This window comes from Neolamprologus multifasciatus, chromosome 7, assembly GCF_963576455.1.
Source record: "Neolamprologus multifasciatus chromosome 7, fNeoMul1.2, whole genome shotgun sequence".
In the NCBI taxonomy this organism is placed as follows: domain Eukaryota; kingdom Metazoa; phylum Chordata; class Actinopteri; order Cichliformes; family Cichlidae; genus Neolamprologus; species Neolamprologus multifasciatus.
In genome coordinates, this window is record NC_140445.1 from 8348687 (window position 1) to 8367060 (window position 18374).

At 39.7% G+C, this 18374-nt stretch overlaps 1 protein-coding gene across 1 annotated transcript in view; it reads left to right on the forward strand.

The window, feature by feature from the left end:
* cpne2 (copine II) overlaps positions 1-10655 on the forward strand; it is a 54228-nt gene extending 43573 nt beyond the window's left edge. Inside the window, exons 15-16 of the mRNA XM_085169219.1 lie at positions 6859-7095; positions 9303-10655. Of these exons, the coding sequence (XP_085025345.1) occupies positions 6859-7095; positions 9303-9410 (345 nt within the window). The 3' untranslated portion in view covers positions 9411-10655. The remainder of the gene's footprint in view (positions 1-6858; positions 7096-9302) is intronic.
* The last annotated feature ends 7719 nt before the right edge of the window (positions 10656-18374 follow it).

Genomic DNA, 18374 nt, shown 5'->3' on the forward strand with positions numbered 1-18374 from the left:
AAGACTGATTCAGGACAGACAATTAGTTATGTTAAACTTTCCTAGCAGTCCTTCACAAACAGGGAACAGTCTGTCTATTCTCTCCATCTGTCAGCTGCTGCTGGCTCTTCCTCCTCCTCTTCCTCACACACTGCTGAGTCCTGGTGGATCATCAGGGGTGCAAAGCCTCACAGATGATGTGCAGCAGTGAGTCCCTCAGTCTGTCCTCACTCTGGACACTTGCAGTTGTCACACATGGAAATCAAATGCGTGATAAGCTGCAGGATTCAAACACAAATGTAACTTATAAATACATGTTCATACTTTTATTACACAATCAGAGAGAAAGAAAAAGAGAGAGAGTGCAGGACAGACAGACAGGTGACAGCCTCAGGTGTATACACTGCTACAAAACAGCACAAAAGAAGGAGGACTGTGTTATTACGAAACAAGAAGAGTTCCCAGATGGTACAGTGGACACGTGTGTGACTCCTGTGATTAAAGCACCTTTCTTTCAGCTTAACGAGTGAACCGTCAGCTCGTTCAAACACACGTTAAAGTCCGTTTGGCTCGACACCACCGAACAGTGGCAGCAATATAACATAGCTAACATTAACAGTGCAGTGAATCCTGCTTGTGCCGTGATATTCAGGACTGCAAACCGAGCAGCATCACTGACTTTCAGCCTGTTGTGTTTGTGGATATATGACTGACTTTAATTATCCATAAAATCATCACATTCTCTGTAAGATTAAAGTCAACTATTGAACGGCGTATATTTTGGAGTAAAGGCTTTAAAACCAAGTTAGTACAAACATCGCTAATGTCACATAACTTTCCCGACATGTGGCCAACAGTAATGTTTTAATGTTCTTCATTATAAAAAACATTTGCGCATAAATAAGTGACATAATATTCAGTACTTACTTCTGAAAGTTTACTCTTGGCGGCTCCGCTTCAGCCGTTTTTTTCGGCAAAATTATCCACACCACAGGCGAGCTATGAAATCTGGGATATGTTGGGCCATGAAGGCTACAGCGACCCATTCTTAAAATTCAGGGAAATTAAGGACGCATTTGAGGGCCGCATTTCGAGCAGCCTTTGAATTGGGACAGCCTTCGTCGAGTCGCTGTGACGTAATCGGCCTTAAAATGTGGACTTTAAGGCTGCAGACCCCAAATCCGGTCATTGGTACATCCTGGCTTGTGTAGTTACTAGGTAACAAAAGCTCAACACTGCCCCTAGCGTCCTGGAGCACTTCCGTTGTGTTTTGGAATTTGCATGTGCTTTGGGGTTTACAAGTGTTTTGGAGTTTGCATGTGTTTTGGAGTTTGCATGTGTTTTGGAGTTTGCAAGTGTTTTGGAGTTTGCATGTGTTTTGGAGTTTGCAAGTGTTTTGGAGTTTGCAAGTGTTTTGGAGTTTGCAAGTGTTTTGGAGTTTGCAAGTGTTTTGGAGTTTGCATGTGTTTTGGAGTTTGCAAGTGTTTTGGAGTTTGCAAGTGTTTTGGAGTTTGCAAGTGTTTTGGAGTTTGTACGTGCTTTGTCTCTAGGGGCCACCGTAAGTTGTGGATTAAAACACAAAAGCCAAAGTATAAGCAGAACCATAAAAACATAGGATGAAGCACGTTATGTTACTGTATATTCCTGGAAACAGAGACAATTATTTTACTCAATAAAAATTCTACTTCAACAAAAAAAAGCAAAAACTTCTTAAAACTTCATTTTACAATGTAGATTTGATCAGCGATTCTTTATATGCAGGTTTTTATGTCCAAGACACCGATGAAATTAAAGTTAATTTTGATCGTTTTTAAAAGTAAATGTAAAAAAAAGAGACATTTCTGATTGGATGCCAAGAATCAAATTAGGACTGTGCTGGAAGGCGCTCATTCTGTCACTTTGATATTTTATAGCTTCATACTTTATGGAAAAGTTGAATTCATTTATTTACTTTTAGTGATTACAAACTCATTTGGTTTGCACTGAAATATCTTGAGAGCTAAAAAACCCAAATCTACCTGGCCCTATTAATCGCCCTCTAAACCTAATGAGCAGTAGACAGATTAGTCGACGGGCCAGATGAATCTCTCAGGTACTGTGTCAGATCTGGCTTCCTGGATTTTTCCTGTTTCTTGTACATGACTTTTAAATACAGTTAATCTGCCATAGATAGTTTGTAGGCCTGCCACTTCTTATTTGGGCCTCCATTTGCCCAGTTTCCTCACATTTTTTAAGGACACACTATACATAACTCATCCATCTGTAGCCAGATGGATGAGTTATAAAAAAATAAACATTCACCTTAGAGAGTCTGTAAACTATCTATATAGGCCAAAATGGTATTTTTAGCCACTTTTAATTCAGTTTTAGTTTAATTTTATTTAAAGCTGGCATTTTAACATGGGAGTCTGTGGGCGTTGACTGACTGATGCCTTCTTTCCTTATGTTTTATTGTGATTCTGTGTCACAGGTATTTAGGCTCTTTTTTGATTCAATCTCAGTTTTTGTCATTTTTCTGCTTTTGCTGTTCGATGGTGCTCTGCCCTTTATGGCGTGCAGTTAGTAAGTTTCCCTTCATTCAATTTAGTAGCCATATGTATACATATATCATATCTCACACCAGAGAAATGCAAACATTACACTAATATTTATTTACTAACCAGTAATAGTCGACAGGGAATGCCTGTCAGGGAAGTTGATACTCACAATTTATCTACACTGATGGCTGACGGAGCTAACAAGTGTGTGCATCTGTTGGCTCGGTCTCCTGGCATGTGGATCAGCGTGTCAGGAAGGAAGGTGACAGACTGGAGTGACGACGTCTGTCCTAGCTTCTTCTGTCTTACACCTCATTGCAGCTGAGACACTGACCAGGGAGGCTTCTTGTTTTTTCATTCTCGTGCCAGTGGCTCGGTTCTGGGTAGGACTCAATCAGTCGCTGCTGGATGGACTTGTTTAAAGTTTGTCTGTGATCATCGGCTTTTGACACTGTTGACCACCACATCCTCCTCGAAAGGCTTAAACATTGGGTTGGTGTATCGGGTACTGCCTTGGAGTGGTTCTCCTCATATCTACATAACCGATCTTTTCCTGTGGTGGTCCCCGATTTTAGGTCATCCTCTACCTCCCTTACTTGTGGTGTCCCTCAGGGTTCGGTTTTGGGGCCTTTATTGTTCTTAATATATCTTCTCCCACTCCAGCACATAATGGGCTCTTTTGAGGACATCTTTTATCACTGTTATGCTGATGATATTCAGTTGTACATCTCTTTTAAGCCCCAGCTTCAGCTTTTAAATGACTGCTTAGATTCTATCAAACGTTGGATGGCTGTAAATTTCCTCCAACTCAACGAGGGGAAAACTGAAGTCCTCATATGTGCTCCGGACAGTTTTGTATCCCAGATAGTGAAAGCCCTTGGTCCTCTTTCTGTGTATGTTAAATCCTCTATCAGGAATTTAGGTGTCACTTTTGACTCGACTCTTACATTGGATGGGCGTGTGAAATCTCTGGTTTGGTCTTGTTTTTATCATTTAAGAAATGTGGCTAAGCTAAGCCCTATTTTATCTCTCCCTGAACTGGAGATTGCTATACATGCATTTATTTCCTCACACTTGGACTATTGTAACTCTTTGTTTATGTGTCTAAGCAAAGGTTCTCTGGATCGTGTGCAGGTTGTGCAAAATGCTGCAGCTAGACTTTTGACAAGATCCTCCAAGTATTCACATGTGACACCGTTGCTATTTCAGCTACAGTGGCTTCCTGTTGAATTTAGAGTACATTTTAAGATCCTGGTCTTGACATTTAGAGCCTTGCATGGACTGGCACCTCCCTACATCTCCGATCTGCTACAGCCCTATGTCCCTAGCAGGTCCCTGAGTTCATCTGATCAGGGCTTCCTTGCTATAAAACAGACTAAAATGAGAACTAAGGGTGACAGAGCTTTTGCCACCGTGGCCCCGAGACTGTGGAACTCTCTCTCTCTCATACATTAAGACCTGTGGACTCGGTAGTTGTTTGTGATTTCTGTCTAGAAAGGTGCTATATAAATAAAATGTTATTTATTATTTATTTTATTTATCTTTTATTTTTAGTTCATTTTAGATAGCCTGAGCAATCTTATCATAAGCGCAGTTGTGCTTGCAGCATTTCTACTGTAATGCTGGGTACTTTCGAGACACATATACATCCCAAACACCTTTAGCAGCAGAAAAAGTCATGAAGAGCATGTTTCAGCTGAGCCTGCCTGATCTGAATTGACTTTCATGCAGAAAAATGACTGAACTGCAACATGCTGTACTTCCAGTGGCTTATTATATGTCAGTGAAGCTAACACCTAAAACCCAAAATAAGACCAACCCTAAGGCTCTATGACACATCCAAAAAAGACGTTCTATTTTGGCAGCGTTTCTTGGTAGAGTGTTCCTTGAACACCGGGACCGACTCATTCTTATGATTTATCGTAACTTCCTTTTATATTTATCTTTGTGTCAAAAACAGAATTATGCCACGTTGCTCTTCTGCTGCTTTATAAACACTATAGAGTGTACAAAAACAAACAAAAAGCACCGGAGTAGAGACAGCGTTCTCATGCATAAGGCTCCACATGATGTTGTCATTGGTATGAGTGTATAGCACTCGCTGAAGTTTGGGATCTACAAACTTTAAACATATACATGTCCTTCTCCAGTACATATCCACTGGCATTTCTACTGCCTATATGTGACGAGAGTGTAGTGGCTGGGTATCATTATGCTCCCACGGTGCTTTTTGTCCCTAATTGTACCCTGTCACCCTGTGGAGAAAAAATACATGAGCAGAATACACAAAGGCTTGTACTCGTCTGTGTGTTGTGCGCCAGAATCCTTTTGTTTCTGTAAGGAAATGATTGCAGACCCTTTTCTTGTCTTATATTACAGCGAGTTCAAACACGGGTTGAAATTAGGAAGGAATAACAGACAATGAGGATGTAACAGCTGCAGCACGAATGCACGTGCGCGCGCACAGGCTACACGCTGAGTTACTGGTTAGACTGGTGTGTGTTGGAGAAAGTCGGTGGGTAGGCTTCACAAATCAGCTCCTCCTCAGCCTTGGCGTTTCTGTTTCTCAGATAATGAGAGAACCTGCGACTGCAGACTGTGCGAGTGTGTATGATCACGCTCCTGCCAGTGACACGCGTACACACCCAGGCTGCAGGCCAGCGCAGTCTGTGCGTGCCTCAGTGTGCGAGCGACCCTGTCTGTCTGTGTGATAATGATTCTCTAATGAGCGCTGCTGTTAGCACATTAAAGAGACAGGCTTCAGAGTCGTCCTCGCGTGTGTGGCTGTTTGCGTGTCACGTGGAAGTGCGATTTTCTTCCAAGAAAAGTCAGTGTGCATCGTCACCTTGTCTGTTCTTATCGTAGGACAACCATTCGCATTTCATTATGCAGAATTGATGCATGCTATTTTGTGCCAGAGAGAGATAAAGTCCAGCAGTTATGTATTTGGACAGTTTTATTTGGGTTTTTTGTTATAAAATAATCCCACATTAAAGCATGTAGTCTTAGCTTCTTCTTTTTAAAAATACATTTGCATCAGAACACAGAAAGAACTATTGGAGATGTAGCTTTTTAAACACATTCTGCATCCTGCTCAGTGATAAAACGTCGTCCACTGAGTCTTGATGCATCCTTATTGTTTTTCTTCTGTCAGCAAAGACACATTCGCACCCATACATGCTGGTCTCGTAACACCACCCCCCACCATTTTTCAAAGGTGCTTTGGTCAGCCAGAGGTCCTCAGCTACATTCATATCTATATTTTGATAGAGGGTGAACATTTGAATTATGAATTATGTTAAAGTTGACTAGAAGTTAGCATGAAGGTCTCCTGGGAGCATCCTGGGAGGCACCTACAATGCAAATAATTTTATGCTCATCCACAAGTCTTGTTCTCATCTGTTTGGCTACTTGTTTCTTGTTTTGTAGTTTTCTTACTCTTTTAGAACTCAGCCACTGATTTTGGTAACTAGCTGTGATCTCTCTCTGGGAATCAGCAGCTTTTCTTCATTTAAGGAGTTTTCTAGTGCTGTTTAGTTCATTGCTTTCCTTGCAGGTTGTTTTGTTTTGTTTTTGTTCTCTCTCCATACTCCATACATGGACCCGGAACTGGGATGAGGACAGTGTGATAAATGTGAGCGAAAGCCTCGGCCACACAGGCCTAGAAACCCGTCCGTGACCATGTGGAAAAAAACAGAAAGAAAAATGATTTTATTTTTTCTTTTGTATTTTTCTCACTTCCTGCACAGCAGATGGCTGCCCCACCCTGAACCTCTGGTTCTGCCAGAGGTTTCTTCCTGTTAAAAGAGAGTTTTTTCTTTTCACTGTTGCCAGGTGTTTGCTTATTGGGGTCTCAATAATACGGTAGTCTTTATCTTGGAGTGCCTTAAGGCAGCTGTTTTTGTGATGCTATAGAAATAATCTTGAATTGATCTGAATTTACTTTAATGCCGAAACTAAGTTACAATAAATTCAGCCATTTATCTTTCACTTCCATTATTTTGTCAGGATTTTTTCTTTTCATTGGCACAAACGGAGTTCAGATGGAGTTCAGCTTGATGAAATGCAGAAAGGCTTTATTTCTGCGTTGTATTTGACTCTGCTTCACCATCACTCGTAATAATATCTGTTTTGTTTTGTTTTTCTAGCACTCTTTTTCCTCTTCATCCGCAATATGCGACTCTGTTTACCATTATTCACAGCATAATGATCGTTACTGAATTTGTGTTTCAAGTCTTTTTGTAGCTTTAGATTCATCTTCAAGAGCTCAACTAAAAATAACTTTTTGTTGTTTGCTAATTCTTCTCATTTTTTCTCGCACCATCCTTCTTCCCCTCTGCAGCAGTACTTTACACTGCTCATTATAACAGACGGTGTCATCAGCGATATGGATGAGACGCGCGACGCTATTGTGCAGGCATCGAAGCTACCCATGTCCATCATCATCATTGGCGTGGGCAATGCCGACTTTGCCGCCATGGAGTTCCTGGATGGGGACGCCAGCGTTTTGAGGTCCAGCACAGGAGAGGAGGCTGTTCGGGATATTGTGCAGTTTGTCCCTTTCAGGGATTTCCGCAACGTAAGTATTGGTTTCAGTAGATACGCACAAATATGTATAAACACCCAGTCTGATATGTCCTTATTCTCCAAATTGGCTGATGCTGCCCTCGAACACATGTAACCCGAAATTCTTTCTGTTTACATAAAAAGAATTCAGTTTCTTCTCATAATGTTTCAGATGTCACATAATACACAAGGCCTGCTGAAATGTGTTCATTTTAATGAGGCTTCATACATGTTTGCTGCAGGTCAGCACACTGGTTAATTAGTGTGTGCACATTTTCAGGCTGTGCACAGGAGGGCTCATTAGGGCATTTTGGGTTTTGTCATCGTCTTTTTATGTGTTTATTTTTTGTCTGTGTGTGTGTGTGTGTGTGTGTGTGTGTGTGTGTGTGTGTGTGTGTGTGTGTGTGTGTGTGTGTGTGTGTTTGTGGGCTGATGGTGGGCGAGTTGATTTCCTCTGTAGTGGGAGGAACAGACAGTGTTTACTGGCTTCATTCCAGATTGTTGGTGGGAGGTTAAGAGACAGCAACTGACTGAACAGAGAGGAAGAGAGAGAAATGAAGCCTAAGACAGAGAGGAAATGTGGAAATTACCTGATTGATAAGCTGTGCTGGGAGGGTAGATTATTTTGTACTAATTAGGGTTGTATAGTGCTACTTTGAAAGTTAACAGTTTTTTTAACAAGTTAAAATGGGACTTGATGCTCGGTTCAAGCTAAGTATGATGGGTCCTGGGCTCCACTAAGGTAGTGTTGTTTCCCAGTTTGATTAGCTGCACCTCAGGGGTTTGGGCAGAGATGGCCATATTAACAGTAGAAAATCTATGAAACAGAGTGTTTAGAGCTTTGTGAAGGCTGGTGTACAGCTTTTGGTATAAAGATGTTACTTAGCAACTTTTTTACTTAAGAGCATCCGTCACTGTACCTGTTTAGAGATGACAGGAAATAAGGAAAAGAAATAAACATTTATAAGTAAGGTGAAAGCAGTCAAAGCATTAGCTTTAAATACTGAGCTTTACCACATGACATCATTGACACATTGAATTCAGTTTAGCTCAGTTTTATTTATCAAATTGTTATTTTTCCCAGCGAATGCCATCCACCTCTAGCAACCACTTGCAGTCACTCAGGGAATATTCATTTATCCTCTCACAACCAGTCAGATGGTCATAGACTGGTCTCTAAGCCTTTGAGACTGGGGCATTATTCACTTGATCCTACATTGTCATCATGATTGTCACACACTGGTGAACAAGTTAATGTGCTTAGTGGTAATTTGTCTACAATACCTCAACACTTAGCAGTATAAAAAGTAAGAGTAGTTATTATGCATTTATGGTCAATTTAAGAATTCTGTCTTCACTCATATGGACGCTGTACACATATTGCACTTGGTAAGTGACAGGGTAAATGGCTAATGCACAAGCCGACTGTTTTGAACAGACTCCACACACAATTTCACGGTGAGTGTATTAAAAAGTAGGGGTGGGGGAAAAAATCGATACTGTGTAGTATCGTGATATTTTGTTTGCTAATAATGTATCGATACAGGGACAGCAGAAATCGATATTTTGTTACAAAAAAGGTTTTTGTGCTCTGACTTCAGAGCATGTTGATCCTTTTTCTGAGCAAGAATCCTGACATTCCTTCACTGTCCAAATGTGTTTAACTGTTTTTTGGCAGCAATAAACATGACAGTTTACTTATTTTAATTTAAGAAATGTTTTATTAGTTAAGTATAAGTTTAAAAAAAGTTTTTTATTTAATGTAAAATTATATTTTGTTTTAATTTACTTTCAAATTCTTCAGTTGCTGAAGGGGCTGCATAGTTTTCATAAACTGCATAGTTCAGAATAGCTATAATTGTACCAGATGGTTGATTCAGTTAAGTTGGACTAGACTGTAATACAAACCGTTCAGTTTGTCAACAATAAAACTGAAATGAGAGAAAGACTGAGTGTGAGACTTTGATATTAGATAAAATGAATATTGATAAAATTTACCTTTATGTACAGAATCTGAATATCGCAAAATATTTTTAAAAATTGCAATAATATCGTATCGTGTGTTAAGTATTGTGATAATATCGTATCGTGGGATGTATGGTGATTCCCACCTCTATTAAAAAGGCCAAGGTTTCTGTACGTGAGTGAAAATGTCTCATTTTAAATCTTCACTTTATTCAATCTAAAACCCAATGTGTTGTTTTTTTCTCTTCCTCTCAGGCGCCCAAGGAAACCCTTGCTAAGTCAGTTCTGGCTGAGCTGCCTCAGCAGGTCACCCAGTACTTTAAACAGCGGAATCTACCGCCCATTAACCCAGCGCCAGAGTGAGACACCCCGAAGACGAGAGCCCACACGAGATACAAGAGCTTGACGAAACCCCTCCTTTTTGTTAATGGCAAACAAAACAGAACGAAACTGTACAGTATATGTCAGCAGTAGACAAAAATTAGTTGTGGAAAAAAAAATCCAACGTTGAAGATATCTCTAAGTTTTCACTGATTAAAGAATGTTTGGTCAGTTTTCAGTGTAAACCCATCTGAAGTGATGCTCTTTCTTTCTTCAGTCTTTCCAGCACACAGAGCAGTGATGATAATGTGTAGAGTACCTTGCATGTCCAAAATGTGCAGATAAAATGCAGGTGAAACACTGGCCTGTTTAGGGGAAAATAAATTAACTTACCAGGATGTATTTTTTTTCTTTTGCTTTTTGCATGTGTATGTGTCTTGTGATTGATACCATGTGATACATACAACTCCTTTGTGTGAAGTCCTCTTTAAGCTGAATTGTATCAGTGGTTGATTCCTCTTTATTCTTGTACCTTTTGAGGTAGCATATCAGATGAAAGCTGTTTGCTTTTGTGCTCATGTGTGATGGACTCATACACTGAGTCTCAAACAGAGCAGCATTTATTTAACCCTCCAGGGGGAAGGGTTCTGTTTAAAAGTTTTGATCAGCAGTTATCTGGGAGGCAGATTTAATGCTCCACTATCCTTGGTGAAGTAAAGAGGACATAACCAGAGAAGAATGAGGCATACTGGCAGCTGTAGCACTACCACAGGACAGATGTTGGACACTGAGTGTATTCAGTAGGCCGTTTTGCTAGCTTTTGCAAAATCCGTGTATTTTACTTATGACTTAAGTTCATCCTGCATGTTGCCAGTATCTACTCACTGTTTACAAACTGATGATCACAAACGCATGATGGGTTTTTTTCCTCAAATTATGTACTTACCAGATTTTGTAAATATTTTATGAGATTGTGTTGCAAGCAAAGAAAGTATTACGTGATAAAGACAGAGGCTGCAGCTGTCACAGCCTTAACGACTGGAGAGGGCAGAGAGAGCAGGGAAGGTTCTGATATGCATATATCGAATGTATATTTCTATGACACTGTTTATGTTATAAGAAGCCAATGTTTATGCCATGTTTTTAATGTACTTTTTATGCAGTGCTGAATCGTGTAATTAAACTGAAATGTGTATTGCTGTGCATCTTTGTACTAAATGTGTTGCTATTAATTTTATAAAGTTGTGTCTATGTCCACACTCAGGATAATAAACTAAAGGAAAAGTCTCTTGGCCTCTGTGCAATGCCTATTGCACAACTTCCATTGAGTACTTATGAGACTAGCAGTATGATGCTGTAACTTTGAAACCACGTGTTATCCTGTTCCTGGTTGACCTATGATTTTAGTTGCATTTTCTTTGTTTTATAGTCCATTAAATATTTTCATTGAATGGCAGCTCTGAACTGTAGGACCGAGCCACACTCTGATAATGTGGAGAACATTGACTACCCTGAAAATGATGTCGGGACAGCAGCACATGTTGCTATAACACTTGGTACAGAATTAACGATGTCTTCAAAGATTGCAAGTTACCAAAGATCTGTGCACTAGTCTAGGCTGTGCACTTATAAGTCTCTGGATTTTTTTAAAGCACTACCATCTAAGAACCTAAAGATCACAGCCATTCAGCATTTATCTGGATCCTTCTGACTTATATATAAAAAAAAAATTCTCCAGATTCTCTGAATGCAAATGTAACCTGTGGTTTTAACAGAGAAGTGAACCCTGCCCACTGAGCCCCTGCCTCTCTGAGTTGCTCTTTTTATACTCATGTTGCTGACTTTTGTCAGTTAAGCAAATTAGATGTAAAATGCTCGATCCGGTGTGTTTTTCAGAATTGTTTCCAGTGTTGTTGAAATGGGTTTTTTTAGTAATAAAATTTCATCAACATTAATGTGCAAAAATCACAGTAAATTTTGGGGCAGCAGTGGTGGTCGTTTTTGCAGGTGGTGCCTTGATTAGCACGTTTGGCTCACAGCATAAAGATCCTGGGTTCAAATCCAGTTGAAACCTTTCCGAGTACTCCTACTTTCTTCTACAGTCCAGACATAAACAGAGTTAGATTAATTAGTCATTCTAAATTGATCATTAATGTGATGATTGTCTGTCTCCATGTGTTAGCCCTGCAGCAGTTTGGCAACTTTTCCAGGGTGTACCCTGCTTCTTGCCCAATAACAGCAGAGATAAACTCACATGACCCACATGACTGGATAAGAGGAAAGCTGGATGGCATTATGTTTTTATCTACAGCTTTTGGAAATAACGCTGTATGAATATTCTCAAAATAACCACAAAAAAGTAGCCACAAAATGATGCAAAAAAACGAAAAACAAACACCCACAAAGAGATACAAAATTATCTGAAGCTATGCAACATAGAAACAGCTACAACGCAATGTAAAAGGACCACAATAGGACCACAATTTAACTGCAGTGATGCAGGGTGACTATAAAGAGATACAAAATTACTACAGAAGAGGAAATGCAACTTTTAAAGCAACCACATAGAAACAAATAAATACAAATAGATGTCCACTCACTCCAAGCTACACCTGCCTCTATACATAAGAGCAAATTTTACAGTTTTACAGACACAGAGATGTGGACACTTATACCAGGCCTGTCTTTAACTCCACATGACTCACCTCTGATTTTTCCCAATGGTTTTGCTTAGACTCAAGAGATCATGAATTACAGCCTGCCGCTATTAAACAGACTAAGAAGACTAATTTCAGCTTACATAAAATTTGGCAGCTTAGAAACATGAAATACTACAGAGAGGAAAAGAAACTTCTTGAACCTCTGTGGACAGACTGTGGATTTTATAGTCCTGTGGTTTAACACCTCTGCCTTTGATACAAACTACCTTGGACACACTGTATGTAATAATTGCCAGATTAAAAAAACAATGTTGCTCCTGGGTGTGTGTGGTTTGCCTCAAAATGCAAATTACCTATTGACATTTTCGTACATTAGTTGTGTGTCAGGTTGTCATAGCAACGCTTTTTACAGCGGCACCACACTAAACTAAGACACCCATGCCATCCTTAATGATGTCAGTGAACTGAGCTCAGATGGACTGAAACACTTGTTTCTGACCATCATCACAAGATCAAATCACCTTCTAGTCCCATTTCACAAACTATGTTTCCAAAGGCTTTGAGATTGAGTCTCTTATTTGAGCAGCAAACATTTAATCCATTAAAGAGAGTTGAAAAATTGTTAAATGTTTAGCTTATTAACACACTGAGAGAATTTAAATGTTATCTTCACACCTTGACTGTCACCCTGTTTTTCAATCTCAAGTCAGCCAGCTGAGCTCAGCTCCAGATGTACAGTTCTCCTGCCAAGATCTTAATGAGAACTGAATACACATCCCACAATCCAATTAACCAAATTAATTTTGATCTAGTCCAATTTTGCGCATTAAATTCAACGCCCATGTCAGTCTGATTCTGAGCCACAGTATTGTGCAGACAGATAACAGGCCCTTTCATATACAGTCATAAAGAACCACCTGCAGTGACAAGAAGAACAAGAAGTCCGACAACAGATGGTTTGATCCCCACAGAGCACTGATGTCAACTTCCTGAAGTCAGTCCGGATTTCAAGGAAGACACTGAAGACACGGAAACAGCTTGAATCCACAAAAGACTCGCGCAACAAGATACTTGGAAGAAGCAACCTGCTAAGATTCTTGGAAAACTGTGCACAAAGTCTACCTAGAACAACGGGGACTTTTTTGCTTCTTTTTTTTTAAGTCGGAGTGGTAACACAAAACATCTCAAAGCTGTCGGGAACTGTCACCAAACTGCATTGTTAGAAATATAACAGAAGGTGTGTAGTGAAAATGATTTCTCTAGTTTAGTTCTAGATCTTCATTTTGTAATTAATTTTCTTCTTAACCATCACTTGTTAACTTGAAGTACCCTTAAAGGTACATTGAGAGTGTAATTACATCTTCCAACAAAATGATTTTCTCAAAAAATAAACAAACTTGGAATTAATAAATTTAAAATAGACAGGAGTGGGTGAGCGTTTGTGGAAGCTACCATGTTATCCCACTATCTTGAATACAGTGGCTGAGATGGATATTGTCATTCTGCCAAATCATATTTAATGTGTGTGGGTAGAGACCAGCCACTTACTATGTGGTAGGACAAAGATGAATGAGTAGAGAACTCGTATGTTCGTGTGTCATGGAGGCAAATTTTAACTTTTGTCTGCACTTACTGACTTGAGATGTGAAGGATCGTACCATTTTATAAGGGTTACCTTCAACAAAGAAGTGAAAACACAAATGAACCCTCATCCTCCTCACTTCAAGCCTCATCTACCTGAATGAATACGGGGCTTTAAAACAAAAAGAACATGTAAAATTATTTATTGTTAGGCTCGAGTGATGTATACAGTCAATATCGATTATTGGGAGCCAGAGCTGTTGGATTATGCACTTGAACTGGGAGGGGTTAAAGCATATAACTCAGATGACTGCAATCTACCTGTTATTATTGTTTCTTGTGCACGCTTACATACATTTTCTTGCCCATCTGAGCACCTGAGAATGGAGGCCTACACTACTTCCTTTTTTAATGACTTTTATCTGACCCTTTAACTGAAACGTCTTGAACAGTGAGATTTGCTGATGAAATGCAAAGGCATTTTCTTTGTCTTGTGTGCGCTTGACAAGAGAGTCACAAGAATTCTGTGTGTACTTTTACATTTTACAATCACTGCTAAGCAGATATGGTTACTTCTGGACAGAACCAGGATTGTTGCTTTCAATTTCCAACCTTTCCAACACACACAGAGAGCTAATTATTGTTAAGCAACAGATTTTAAAAAGTACTAGACTTCTTGGACCATTTGTACTTCACAGCAGGACATATTATTTTTTAAATACCTCCATTATAAATGCACTAAAAGGTAAGAACACCACAAAACGAGTCCCAGAAGACAACTGAAGGCTACAGGAACCATTCCAACAAACTTTAATACAATCCAAATAAGTGAGTTATAAGTAAGATTCACCCCAAGACGGTTGTTATTAACCTTAAGTAAAAATACTTAAACCCTTTTTTGTACAAGGTTCTAAATATGTTCATCAGATGAACTTCAGTTTCTGACTTTTCCACTAATTCTGCTTAATTTTCAGCCTTTCGGGTTACCAGTGTGGAGAAAACTGTATTGCTCATCCAGTGGGTACAATATGAACAAAAAGTGTAATTACAGGTTTTCCTTTTCCATGAAGCTCCAGCTTTCAGCAACACTTTCTGAGAATGTTAGCTGCAATGGCAAAAATCCAAATTTAAGGTGAATAATCCATAATGGAGCCCTGGAGAGGGAGCAAAGCGCAGGGCTCAGATGCAGGTAGAAAGGCAGAATATTCAACAGGTTCTGTGCTCCCTTTAGGGGCAGCCATTACATCTCTACATTACCGTGCTGGAGAAAGTGACACAATTCTGATGGGCTAAGAAAAGCACTCAGGCAGAGAGGCAGAGCGAGGGAGAGAGGGTGACATAGATAAAGAGACTAAAACAAGAACAGGAGATGGACAGAGCTCAGGAGACGTGAAATAGGGTCGCAATGCAGAGACAGAAGAACATGGAGACAGAGGTGCACAAAGGTCGAGCAGTGGACACACAGTTGGCCAGTGTGTATATGCAAACTATAGAATCTTCCTGATTTTCCACAGCATTAGTTTAGCTCTGCACCTCTGTTTCTTTGTGCATTTTGTGTTCACAGCAGCAAATGACTGTATGCAATTGTCACCGTAGCTACCAGCCTATGATTCAGTTTCCACGACAACCCATCCTCTTCTTCATCTGCAGAAAACCTTTCGGTTAGAAACATGTGTGTCTCCAAAGACAAAGAGAGAGGGTGACAGTGAGGCTGAAATGCTCAGAGACCAGCCACATCGGGAAAGTAAACATTTCTGAAGCTATTTCAGGTGTACGCACACCGGCGAGCTCTGGTGGCGTAGGATCTGGCTCTTGAGTTATAAATCTAAACTAATGTCTAACATTTGTACAGAAACAGACAGCCAACAAGGGCATGATGCAGAGATTGGCACTGTTGCCTCTGGTCAGCTGGGGCCTTTCTGTTTGGAGTCTGCATGTTCTCACAGTGAGTGTGTTTGTATTTTATTTATTTATTTATTTTTTATTTATTTATTTTTTTTTGGGGGGGGGGGGGGGTACATGAAAGTCAGGCTGATCAGTAACTGATTGGCCCTGGATGTGGATGGGAAACAGTGTGGTTATCTTGTTGTCTCTGCAAAGCTGAAGGATCAGAGTCAAGTTTGTATTATGTTATTTGTTTATGTAAAATGAAAAATGAAATTATTCACAGATGCAGATGGGGGATGAATAAAAAAAACAACAGAAAGTGTCATAGCTGTTGGTGGCTTCACTGGAATTTGGCATTCTCTGGAACTCTACTGGAGAGATAAACAACAATCATCCAACACATATTCTTTCACCTGGTGATGGCCGTGGAGAGACTTCAAAATACAGATATTTTGTTGGGTTGGATTCAGGTGACTATCAAGACCACAGCGTGTGATTCACATCATTTGGATACTCATCAAACCACTCTCAACAAGATATAAATGTTTCATCTCAGGCAAAAGGTTATCTCTCCCTACAGCTGTGTATTGACCTGCAGTGACCCTTCCCAAACACAAGTGGATCCAAACCACAGCATAACAGGGCCACCACATGCCCTCACTGCAGGGGTCAGATGTTCTTTTTTATTTAGAACTACTGGATTTTTTTAAAGCCTACAAATTATTATGCATACAAGTATTAATAACAATATTGATCTGATGCCAAATCTACTGTCATGTAAACAGAATTTTACTTTTACATCTGTACAAATCTTTCAATAAATTTTATAAATTAAAAGTGGCAGATAAATAACATAAAGTCTTTTGCTCCAGCTGGGAAAATACACACAGGTATTGCCACTTTGGTGGAATGATAACATATCTGTTGTCTATCAGGCTGACCATTTTCTCAAAAGATTCGTTACTCGCCGTGCTCACTGGACACCGAATGAAATGCAGTTGCATTGGTGATTTCAGTGCGTCTTTGTGATGTGGACGGATACACAGACGCGCGCTGTAGCCTACAGGCTCGCTATTATGGACCCCTGAGTTGATGCTGGATGATTCACGTTAGCATTGCATTGCTTTTCTTCCCGTTCATGAATTAATTCTGCTGTAATTTGTGCAGTTTGAATACATTGTGTTGCTTTGTGTTGCAAACACACGACACTCGTTGCATTTGATTTCTTCTTTATTACTTTCCGTAATTTAGATGTTGATCCGCTTTGAGGGGCAAGCTCTTCATCCTCTGCAGTGACTTTCTGTAGTGGCATTTAAATTTCGTTGTATATTTGTGTCCAGACTGCATCTAAGAAACTTGAAGCTGCGTGCTGCAGGAAACAGCGGCGATCGGTACACACGTGGTGATACATTGATTTTAGGAAGCGTCTGATTTCCTGTTGTTTTAAGTTTTAACAGTCGGAGCGATGCTGGTTAAATAGCGGGAGGCCAAATTAAAATACAAATAATTGGGCAGCCCTACTTTTATTTAGCCTGTACAAAATCTTTTTCTTTTTTTTTTCATGCTTGCATACGTTTACTAGCTGCTGCCTTATCGTTGCAGTCGAAACATCAAAACCGATACAAATCCCAACACCCATAAGTGGTGAACTGTTCCTTTAAAATATGACTGAGCTTTTAGCATTAATCTCCATGGTGCAATGCTTTTTATCACAGGACCTGACAACATGTTGATAATATAAATAAATAATAACCTCGCTGTATTTGTGGAAGCATGCATAATTACTAAAAGGCACTGAAAGGCTCACTCCCCAGCCGATTGGTAAAAACAGCACATCAGACTGACTAATCAACCCACAAGAACATTTATTTTAGAGACACTATGGCTGAGGCCATTACTTTCATTGGGCTGGGACAAAAACTATTGTCTTGTAATTTCAGTTTTTAAGCTTAGCAATCATCAGTAGTTACTATTTTGGTCGTAGTGCATCATTAAATGAGGAATCATTTATAATATCTGACTTAACTTCGATATAATGTAACCCTCAGCTGAATAAAACCATTGGAATGGTTTTCTTTTCTTTCTTTAGGTTTTATTTATATAGCACCAATTCACAACGTCAGTGGCCTTAAAGAGCTTAGAGATCTTAAAGTAAATGCCCTACATTACTAGAGATAAAACTCCAACAATCACATGATCCCCCTGGGTAAGCACTTGATATGGCTGGAAGGAAGAACTTCCTTTTAAAAGCAACAGACTTCTAGGAAAACCAGGCTCAGCGATGGGCAAACACTTACTGCAGCAGGTTAAGCTGCCAGAGGTTGGACAATTAAACCAGAACAAATTTTCAAAATAGAAAAGTGATTCTAAAAAATAAGTTATGCTTGAAAAATTGTGTTTGCATGATGTGAGGCCAGTGATGTCATCCACTGGCTTTTGAAGTCACGTGTAAGAAGCTGCAAACCTCGTGTAATACTTATCATCCTTTTTGCTTTTTGAAAGCAGATATCACAAGAACGGGTTGGATCTGACTGTGAAACTGAAGGTTACTTCATGGTACTGTACAGTCATGTGATAGCAACTTGCCAATCCCATACACCGTAAAGCATAACATGCTTCTGGACAAAAATGGGAACCATTTATTACAAATGAAACTACATGTTTCCTACATTTGTCCAGCAACACTTGAAACTATCAGCCATGACTTTAAACTAGCCAAGAAAGTGTTTGCAGACGGAAAGAATTAAGTGAGTGGAGGATCGTTTTTTCTTTAAACTGGACTTTGCTTTAGCAACACAGGAGGCTGTAGCCTGTGGGCGCCGCTTGCTAAACGTACACATTCCATCATGTGGAATCTGTCACTTAAATCGAAAAGGCA